Raw genomic sequence first — 11,451 nt, 5'->3', positions numbered from 1 at the left:
GTAAAATACTACATGGTTTTTGAAGGTTTTTAAAAACTGAAATCTGACAAGTGTCAGATTTCATACTACAAATCATCCTACAAATCAATTCTTAATGGACTAACCTTCTGGTGCAATTACAGCTCAGGTTTTTTGACTGTAATTGCATCCAAAAAACCTGCAATTACAGGTTTTTGTCTCAATTATTTCTGCAGAGAAAAGGTCAACTAATTAGAGCTTTTCCCAAATACCTTGAGAAGAGCTTTAGTTATTCCAGAGTTTTTCTCGTCAAAAATAATTGTCCATTCCACTTTGAAAAATTGCTCAAACTTTAAACAGATTGAATCAATGATATTAATGTTCAAGTGTTGCTAGCGATTCTAAATTAGATTTAGGTTTTGACTGGGCCACTTTTACATCTGAACATGCTTAGATTTAAATTGTTCCATTTGATTTCTTTGTATATGTTAAAGCTGTTGGAAAATAACCTTCTACCTGAGGGTCAAATATTTTACAGTCTTTACCAAGTTTACCATGCATCTAACCCTAACCCTTTAATCAAATTGCATTGACCCAAAATGGTTTCCCCTTACATGCACAACTGTTCTAATGTGGTCATCTTTTTCATACCTTGTCTCGCTGAATGACAATAAAATCATCAAGAAAGGAGAATAAATTTCTTTGACCTTCATCACTTGAATTATTTATGCTCATGCAACACGGACACTTGGCATTAGCATTTGGAAGCCTGCTTCTGATATGACCTTGATATTATTATTTAAGAGTCAGAAGAAGGTAAAAGAGAAAGCTGAAGGAACCAAGTGGAAGAAGCCCATGTTGTCAAGGAGACAGAAAAAACCCCAAACTGAGTTACACAGATTGTCTTCTGTCTTTTCTCAGTGGACCAGAAAAGATGCAATCTAAGTGATGCGTACCGGACCATAGAAACTTCTGCTCTATCTTTGCTGTGAGCACATGCACTTGTGGGTGGGTTTCTGGAAAAAAAGAAACAACACTGGACTCAATGAGTACTAAGAGAAGAAATATCTACTGACTATACACATTTCCCTGAAGGGTGTAGAAATACAAATACAGCATCAATTTAATCATTACTGATTTAGATTTGTCCTACTATCTGATAAAACATGCCACAAGCATATACAATCCGTTCTGCTAAACAACATATGTAAGCAGCCACAGGGTTTACATCTTTGACCTTGTTTCTATGTTTCTGACCCACATGACAAGGGCCTCCTCTTGTGTCTGGTGTGTAAAACAGCAAGAAAATTAGAAAGCAAACCGTCCATTCCACTCTGCTATCAAAACATCAGCGGCGTACACTATACACATACCAGTATAAGTTTTCAGTGCTTTCTGGGATTCATCTTCTTGGTGATCTGCTATCTGTGTAAAACTGTGCTGTCATAGCTGACCAAGAATGGCCAAGTTAATATAATTTCCAAAGGTGGCAGTAAAACCCTTCAGGTTAGCAAACCAACGAGGAAGAGTTTTTTTTTCTTTAAGATCACTTCCTGAAAAAGCTTGAGAGAAGTAAACATGACCTTCAGAATATTTGGCAAGATTTCTGTCCTAATCTTGTTCGTACGGATCCTACAGATATATGCGGCATCAGGTAAGAGTTGGAACTTCAGAAATTATGAAATTACTTCAGAAACAACCTGATTTTGACTTGTTTGTTGTTTGATAATGTAATAATTCCTACTGCGTCATGAGATTACTTCCTGTTTTTATTCTGACTTTTTCTCAACCATTTTTTTTTTTTTCTTACAGAATGCAAATCAAAAAACATAACCTGCACTGAAATCCGTGTTGCTGAGGGATTTAGATATGAACATGAATGCCCAGAAGGAAGTGAGATTGCTCTTGAACGAAACAATAAGGTGCGGCTATGTTTATTTCAGCTCCATTTTAGTCCATGTTCTGATTTTAAAATTACTTTTTTCAGAGATATTATAATATTTATCACATCTTGAAAGAGGAAGTGAAAACTATACCCGATCAGGCTCCTTGTATATTATGGGATACAGTGTAACCCTTAAGTTGTCATGATGACCTCATAGGCCTATTGACTTACATGTAATATTTTTGAGGATGATAGTTAAGGGGTTAAAATGTGGCACTGAGGTTCTGGACACTTACTTTTTATGTTTGAATCATTGTGAAGCAGTTTGTAATTTTAACATCTATAATAGGTGCTATATGAATAAATTTACTGTCTTATTTGAAAGTTTCCTTTTTTCTTTCGCAGATGAATTTCGGTTCTGCTGATCTACGCAAACAGTTGTTTAACTTTTTGCCACCAGTAGTGAAAATGGATAACCATTCAGTGATCACAGAAGACTGCCAGGATCTTAACATTACATGCACACTTACTACTGTAAGTTCATTTTAATCATAGCCTTTGAGAATGGGGACTAAGTATCCTAATCAAGTTTATTTTTCTACAGGAAAACCTCAAAAAACTAGCCGGAGAAAAGTGCGTGAATTTCAAATCCATCCCTGGTGAGTTCCAGAAAATACTTCTTATTACAACAAAGTTCAATAAAAAAATATTACACTATCTTTAGCGATGTAATTATAAACATATGACTTCTTAATTTCAAGCAGAGAATTTTCCACCAGGCAATCCAAGTGTGAGTCCTGGGCCACCAATCCAGGATCAAAGAAACCTTGGATGTGAGTGAAAGCAAAATATCTGACTTTGTGTTTCTTCTTTTGATCTGTTCAACATTTTTCCCCTTTTTCTGTCACCTATAGGGATTGCAGTTCTGGTGATCCTACTTGTTATCTTTGGACTAATCTCTCACTACTGCTCGAAAAACCATAAGAGGTGAGTCAATTTCTAAATCAGTAAACTGAATAAGTTTTTTATGTTTGTTTTACAAAAGAAGATCTTTATTTTTGTAAAGCCATTGTCTTAGCATTACAAATGTAACACTTGTAGTAGCTTCCTGAAGGCCATAAATTACAAATTGTGTTAGAAATTTACATTTCAGTTTCAGCTCAAATAATGAAGTCAGGTCTTTTTTTTTTAACTAAACAGGCAAAACATTACAAAACATATCAAAGCGTTTCAAATCTAAGTTTTATTTTCATGTCCATGCTCAGGTTTCACATCTCAGCACAGTGAGGAAAAAACCCTCTGCTGCTTCCTTTTTTTCTTATGAGCATTAATTCATTCTCACTTCTATTAGAATTCTCCTTGAGAACTGCCATCTTGAATCACCGCCGCTGCCATCTGTACTGTATGTCAAGGGAAAATTACTTCCAAACGGCTGCTGTGTTGATCTCACTGCATAAAATACATTTAGAATAAATACAAGTAGGCGCAGGAGTAGGACTGTTTTTCATTGCAACCTGTAGATCATAAAAACCAAATGTCAAATTTTAAAAATTGAGGAGATGGGCCCTAACTGAATCCACTCATTCATATATTTATAACCCAGGGCTAATAATTGATTAGTGGATTTTCTTAAGGAATCAACAAAATGTTGTGATCTTTTTCAGAGGTGTGATAGTCAACTGTCTCCAAAGGTAGGCCATATTCTTAGCATGTTTCACCACTTTTGTCTAAATTTAAGAAATATACTACAATCAGTAATTGCTGTAGTTACTGAAGAAAGGGAATTTCTATCTTTAAATTGAGTTACATCCCTTACCAAAGTTATACTTTACTAGTTCGGTTTACTTATTTTAGCCATTAATGCTTTTCAACTTCCTCTTAAGAAACCAAGAAGGAAGTGGATTCCCAATAGTTCAAACAGGAGATTTAGAGGGACAAAACAATGCTGATGTCAGGTAAGCTGACATTGGAAACTAATTTCAGAGGAGATCAGTGAAGGTAGGAACTAACTTGTTCATTCTGGACATTATAGGAATGGAGAAGATCCACGTGGATGTGGTGAAAATGACCGAGACGCACTTCAAAGTGTTATGAGGTTAGACTGATGCCTTTGCAGTTGACCCCCTTTTTCTTACCTTGTTTGTCAGGATTGACAGAATGTGTCTGTAAGCTCATAAACATCATGGAGTCTGGACTTTAATCTGCTAAAAGCTATTGATTCTTTAGGTGATGCCAAAGCTCCTCAGATACCCGTTTCCTGAAAACGTTCACTTAACTCCAAAGGGATTATTAAAATTTGTCACATTTGCAATTTTGTTTAAACTGATGTGTCACTTTACCTGCACAGCTTCTGAGCAAGCTGTTTATGCATTACTAAATTATGTTTAATATCTGCATTATAGTGGAAACAAGGGATTTCCCAACACCACCACTCCGTCTGATCACAATCCAATGAACGGGTGCGCTTTAAATACCATAATGTGTTTATTATTGATTCCTTTATTTATAGCTTGACAGCCTGACCTGAAAATAACTATTGTGTGTGTCAGCTTTAGGAAGATGAATGAGGAGCCAGGCGGAATAAATGGAACTAAAGGACGAGGAAATACGAGGTATGTTTTAAGTGAACAGATAGTTAGCATCTATAAAATCTGTAAAATGTAAATATATCCAACTATTATTTCACTGTGGCTCAGAATGTGACAGAGAAACGCAAGTAAGCTACAAAGGAATAAGTTTAGCTGCATGTGAGAGGAAAAAATAACAGTGTGAAACAGAATGAAAAGCAAAACGAGATAAAATAGCCGACCATGATGAACAAATCTGAAACATTTTGATGTGGTCAAACAAAATGACCTGTTGTTCTCACACCTTGTTGTGTTTCTGTTTCTGCCTGATAAATGATAATTGGCGACTACCTCACTGTGATCAGGGAGCTGAATGGTGGAGGGGCTGCTGCTCGTCATCACACTGAAGAACAACCACTGCTGCCAGATCAGCGGTGAGGCTCCCACTCGCCGTGTTGTTGCACCTTCAAATGTGTGACCAAAGAGAAACCTAAGACATGTGCCAGTTTTTAGTCTGCCACACATGTTTTCCTGATTTGGCCCTGCTGCTCTTCAAGATTCCAAGAGGGAAATTTAAGTGCTTCTTTCCACCCTGCCAGTATCACACAGACTAGTTTAAACTTTTGAACTTCTTATCTCTGCTTAGAAAAATTCTGAATACCGCATGTCGCTTTTATTTTGCATCTCAAATCTCAGTTGCATTTTGTGTTTGTCTCCAGAACTGCCAAAGGAGATTTCAACAGGTCTTATGTTGCTGTGACGTTGGTGAACGAGCTTAGCTCCAACCTGGAACCAGTCACCAGATGCTCTGCAACACCAGTAAGTCAAGAAATCTTTATATTAATGTTTTAATGTAAAAATGTTCCTGCTTTGTTGTTTTCTACCTAAATGTTTTATTTATTTATTTATTTATTTATTTTTTGCAGGATGCTGACGTGGAGTCAACATACTCTGAGAAACCAACAAATTAATTATAATAGATAAATATGATATACTATATATGTATAATGCATATAAATAATAATAATAATAATAATAATAATAATAATAATAATAATAATAATAATAATAATAATAATATCCCTGTCACTATGTGAGATATTTCCTGACATAACCTTTAGGCTTAAGTTATTTTATAAATTTCACACACACCTTTTGTCTTTGAAAAAAAATCTTTAATAATCAAAAGATGTGTGTCAAATTTGTCTTGGAAACAAATTTAAGCATTTAAATGTTTCTTGTTTCTTTATATTCGTACAATTTGGAAATTGTAACTATCTCAACAACCGTATCAGGTATCTTACCCTGGTTGTCATGGCAATTATCAATATGATTTTCATGCAAGAAAATCTTGACTGTTGAACTTAACCAAAGGAGTGGGTGAACTACATACATGTCAGGAATATGTCACATATGAGGGCTAGAGAAAAATGTATGTCACTATATAAAACATATTATGAATATGTATAGCTAAACTAAAGATATTTTAAAGATAAATATTTTGGTATTGCATTTCAGTTAAACTCAATATCTTATACTCCTGGCAGATTTGAATAGTCGCATTTCTTCTCAATGAAAGGAATAATATTTTAGACCCAGATTCCTGACATAAATCCAATAGGTAAAGATTAGGGTGATGGCAGAGAGGCCCCCAATCTTAAAGACTTGGAGCTCCTCACCAAAACGCAAATTGTAAAAATACCAGCAGAAAAAAGCCAAAAATCTGGTTATGCAAAAAATTCATAAGAATGGCTTTGTTACTGTAACGGTTTTTACAATTGCAAATCACTTTTACCGGCTGTTTAAAAAAAAAACAAAAAAAACACATGAATTAATATTTTAAAATCGATCTTCCTTTTATATTGTTATAGGGGATGTCCGCCTCTTTTACTGTCAGAAACCTTTTGATTAAATGAACATAATAAAATTATTTTACACATAAATCTGCCAGGTTAATAATTATGTATGTATGTACAGTAAGTATGTATTCTGTATCACAGCTACAAATTAATTATACACAATAATCCTTACAAATTTGCCTATGTTGTCATTTTTTAAATTTTTTTCTGATAAATATTAATTTACATTTGTAATGCAAATCCCGCATTTATATATTTTAGATTAATTAAGTTGTGAGGCATTTTTTTGTTTGTGACTGTATCGTTCTATCTCAATTAGTTTTATTTCATCCATTATCACTTTTATTGCTGTAATCTCTTGCCTTTCAAATCTTAAATAAATTTGTTTTCTAATGGATCTCACTGCTTGTTTATCTCCATTATTCACCGTTTTGTTACACTGCAGTTTTTACCACCAGGTGGCAGTAAAGAGTCATGCGCCGTGAAGCACTGAGGAACATGGTCAACACTGATTCGCCTTTTATAGCTTTGATTGAGTTATGCAAATGAAATTGTGTTTTTATTCCGGATTGCAGAAGAATCTCAAACTGATTTCGGATTTCTATCATCACTCACTGGGAAAGTAACAACATGCTTTTGTTGGAGGAAAAAAAAATTAATAAAATAAATAAAATCCCCATCACAGTGCAGTTGATTGGCTATTGTGTGATCCCTCTGTGCAATCAGGGATTGTGTTTGGGTTGGTCTCTGTATTCTTGTACTGTAAAGTGCTCAGGCCTAATCGATAAAGGGGCTGGAAGTGTGCCACACATCACTTGGTAATTCAAGTGTTAAATGCTGTATGTCACAGGCTGGTTGCTCCTGTGGCTTGATGTATGGTAGTAATTACATTCATACACAAACACATGAGGGCTCATGCTGAACTTAATACATCTCCTCTCTATCTCCTGGGATCTGCTGACAGTCGCTGTGAGCCCCGGTTTGTCAACGTCTGACTCTATTTTAAGCTTCCCTAAATGTGCAGTGACCTTGAAAAAGCCCCTTTTTTACTTTGAGATAGTTTGAATGCCAGGAAGTGAGCATGGCAGGGGTTGCAGGCTTTGTTGCTCATGTCGAATTTTTTTTTTTTTTTGCAAGAAGGTGCTACAGTTGCACTGGTGAAAAGAGGGTGATTGAATGGTCAATGCCTCCAAGCCTAGTCTCTGAGGGAGTGTCAGGGAAAGGACATGAACAAGGCTGGCCTGATGCATGGATAGGTGCAAAACATACAGTTCATCTTTACTATGTAGTAAGGTAAAATGTTTGATTGCATGTGGGTTGTTTTTTTTTACATATGTTTGGTTGCAGCTAATTTTTAGACTTCAGTGAATTAGCTATTGATCGTCCAGCTAAGAAATAAAATGCAGTGAGAGCTGAACTCCAATCAAAGAGTGAAGATATGGGCGAAGGAAAGCTGCAATACATATGATTTAATGAGCCATTCCTAACTGATCTAGCTGATCATAATTTTTTATTCTTACCCCGGAGAGTGCTGCTGTGTACTACCTTGGCAAATGGCACACAAATGGTGTTGCAATGAGAAATCAGTAATCTGCACTCACAGTGCAGTTATTAAAAGATTACATGAGGGATCACACCACACAGTATGATTAATTAACCTTGACTGATGCTTTAGAAAGCCGAACACAGCAGAGTAATTATCCCCACAGGTCTGTGTGTACCTATACAAACATATATGAGATGCTCTGAAAGCGCCACGATAGCTTTCACTCAGGGTTATTTTTGTTAAGCAAAGCTCTGCTCAACCTTCCCTTCAGGAGCCAAAAGCTGCCTGACATTTTCCCCAATGTGCTTCTCTTTATGTGTCTATGATCACTTTCCAGTGTGTGCTTTGCACACAGATCATTGTTTGAGTATAATCCTCATCCCTACCACCTGGTCAAATCTGCCTATGCATGCTGTGTGGCTCATAGGCGTGCTGACTCAGGAAGGAAATGAGCTGCTTGGCTTCAGTACGCCATAACCCACGGTATTCCAGCGAACAGCACAATGCAGTTTGGGCCGGCTGAAAAGGCCAATGAATTAAACATAACCTCTGGGTGTAAAGATAACTTTTCAAATCCAGTTCGCATTGTGAGACGGGGATATTAAAGTTAATTTTAATACAGAATTGCAGAGAATTAATTATGACTTTGGGTGATTATTACCTTTTTATCACTCTGGCACATAACAAGCACACAAGCAATTAGGGTGCATCAGCTCGCGACTACATCCATATTAGCACAAAATATTTTACACCTTTAGACCACCTCCAAAAACATCCCTCAAGCATCACGAGTGAATATTATTATATATTTTTTATTATCGTGTTCTGAAGCAAGGTCGCTCTGACCTGCAATAATAGAAACCCTCTCAGAAAACTGTCCCTTTGGCCCAGACTGCTTTCAAAGGAAAGACTGTGAGGAGGAAATGGTCAGTAGTATGCAATCGGATTCAGAAATATATTCAAAATCATGTTAAAAAGGAAATATTAAAAAGGATCTTAAATATAGATCCACATTAAGTTTAAAACTAGGTAAGCACTTGACACTCCATTTATTTAACAAAAAATGCTAACACAGAGCTGCAGAATGTCAAGAATAACTGATATCCTGTGAAGAAATCATCATCATTATGACCTGATCAGCCTCTCACATGCTGGCTGCGGAGCGATTCTAGCTTGGTGCACTTCAATGCCGCTGAAAATCAGTTCGCACCACCCTCTAAAGGTCTAATTCCAGAATATTAATTAAAGTCTGGACTTTGAGTGGGTCATTTGCAACACCTTGTTTGTTTTCTTTCCAAGCCATTCTGTGGGAGATCTGTGGCTGTGTTTGGAATAACTGTCCTGTTGCATGACCCAATTTCAGCTAAGTCTCAGCTGCTGGGCAGATGGCCTCAAATTTGACTAGAGCACTTACTTTTGCAGAGACTTTAGGGATTCAGACTGTTTGATTATAGCCAACATGGAACGACAAGTGCAATGGTATGATGTTTTGTGTTTGGTGAAATGTTTGTTTTTTCTGTCCTCTGGACAATTTCCTAGAATTCGTATAGTTTGTTTAAATGCAACTTTGGAAATACAAGCTGTGCTACTGTTTTCTGTCCCAAATGAAAAGCCTTTCCCTTTTCACTAATTTCCACTATTCTTTATTTGCACTATAACGATCTGTAACAGTTGACCTTCAAACAGAAGCTGCTAGAGATTTAGCTTAGAAGTCTAAATATAGGATGAACTTGCTGTGATGTCCATGGGTATTAGGTATTTCAGCTATCTTGAATGTTCCCAATTAATTAATAATGTTGCTGATGAAAGGATAACAACCGCAGATTGGAAGGAAATTACCTCATAATCTTCCTCATATTGACGAGATGCAGCATTTGTTTTTCTCCGAGACCAATGGTGGCATGTTCCCTCTTTGACTTTGTGTTGTCATTTAGAAAAGCAAACCACCAAAATTGCTTTCATGGAGGCACTTATGCCCTCTAATGATCACTTAATTAAGTGCTTTTGATTAGCATGACCTGGCTGCTACTTACCCATTTATGGAAAACTGAAAGAGTGTGGTTATTTCTCACATCCTGCTGTGGAATTGAATATGTTATGTGTTGTGCAACTGAGGATATGGTTACCTAATGTTATAAACTGAACCAGACCAGATTATTTAAAAAAAAAATGTATTTCTTGGTATGCAAAACCTTAGATTTAAAGAAATCTAAGGTTCGCACCACGCTTACTTTACTTACTTTACTTACTTTTTAACATGATTGTACATATTCACACAAATTTCCCACACACAGAAGACACAATGCCCTAGAAACATTGCTATCTATAGAATCCCACTGCACCCTAGTGCTCATACCTTCTGTCATCATGAGAACAAACTAAACTTATTCTATGCATTTAAGCATTACCTGCATATTTAATAAAGATCCAGATATAATACAAGCATGAACTCATGCCTTCAACTCTGGTGACATCCATTCCCAATTAACAGATTCTGAAATCAAAGTGTAAAAAAACTGATAATTATGTCTGATGACAGGAATAATTATCACTGACAAGTGAAAATCCTGTTTAAACCTTTTTAGTCAGCTATTTTCTGACCCAGATTTTTACAGTGTTCATGAAGCAGGGGTTTCACTGTTATTTCTAAGTTACACAATGTGGAGAATTTTTTTTTTCAGTCATATCTAAATTTAACATACATTTAAATATTGCATAAAGATACTCTGAGTACATACAAAAAGCTGAAAGGAAAAAAAATAAAGAAAATAAGGGAAACAATCCTTTGGCAGCAATTTTTCGTTAAATCTGATAATGGTTGTGCCAACCTTGGTGTAAACGTTTGTGTTAACTAGCAACGCTTTTAGGAATTACTGTGGGGAAAACATGGCCCACTTGCAATTCAGCTTAACTGAATACTTTTTGAATGTAAATATGTTTGTCTAGACTCCAAAATCTTTGTTTCATTCTGGAGACATTTAGAGGCGGACTTGGGTCAGCAGGTGAGCTTCGGATCATAGTTCTGCTGCATAACCCAAAGCGTTTGTGAGTTTATAGTGACAAGCTGCTGACTGGATGGTCTTGCTTCAGGATTTTCTGGCAGAATTCAAGTTTCCATCAATTACAGCATGTCATCCAGGAGTCAGACCATCACACAACCACCAACAAGTTTAGGAGTTGCTATGATGCTCTCTTTCTGAAATACTGTTCATTATCACTCAATTTAAACAGGGCACCTTCCAAAATACTCCATGTCTCTTTAGTCCATGTAATGTTATACTAAAGTTATTGGGCCTCATAACAATCCTTTTGGAGGGGAAATACCTGAGAGTGCTTTATGTTATTTTTGGTCAGCAGTGGTTTCAGTCTTGAAAATCTCCCATGAATGTAGATTTTGCCCCGTCTCTTTCTTATTGTTAGGTCTTGAACACCCTGAGGTCTGCAGTGCTTTAGATGTTGTTCTGGATTCTTCTTTGTTATTCTGAAATAGTCTTTATTGTGCTCTTGGTGTAATTCTGTTCAGCAATATTCTGAAGTGCCTTTGAATTAATTTTAGAAATGGGGCAATGTGTTTCTGTTTATACTTTTCCTAATCCAGGTTGTCAGGTTCCAGTTAGGTGAATTCTTGATATTACA

General features: G+C 36.2%; 1 protein-coding gene across 2 annotated transcripts; it reads left to right on the top strand.

The window, feature by feature from the left end:
• The first annotated feature begins 1,282 nt into the window (after positions 1-1,282).
• LOC111611549 lies at positions 1,283-6,224 on the top strand. 2 transcript variants are annotated; one of them, XM_023348384.1, is made up of 14 exons: positions 1,283-1,612; positions 1,771-1,880; positions 2,249-2,377; positions 2,448-2,502; positions 2,605-2,676; positions 2,758-2,830; positions 3,508-3,534; positions 3,727-3,798; positions 3,876-3,938; positions 4,246-4,302; positions 4,393-4,455; positions 4,776-4,844; positions 5,130-5,229; positions 5,337-6,224. In XM_023348384.1, exons 1-14 carry the CDS (start codon positions 1,537-1,539, stop codon positions 5,379-5,381), a joined length of 1,011 nt encoding a protein of 336 aa, XP_023204152.1. In that variant the 5' UTR covers positions 1,283-1,536; the 3' UTR covers positions 5,382-6,224. The 2 variants fall into 2 exon arrangements, with proteins under 2 accessions (XP_023204152.1, XP_023204153.1); XM_023348385.1 differs by having other exon boundaries at positions 1,284-1,612; positions 2,608-2,676.
• Positions 6,225-11,451: the final 5,227 nt, after the last annotated feature.

The sequence above is a fragment of the Xiphophorus maculatus genome, chromosome 16 (genome assembly GCF_002775205.1).
Source record: "Xiphophorus maculatus strain JP 163 A chromosome 16, X_maculatus-5.0-male, whole genome shotgun sequence".
NCBI lineage: Eukaryota > Metazoa > Chordata > Actinopteri > Cyprinodontiformes > Poeciliidae > Xiphophorus > Xiphophorus maculatus.
This window is presented reverse-complemented; position numbering and strand designations above follow the sequence as displayed.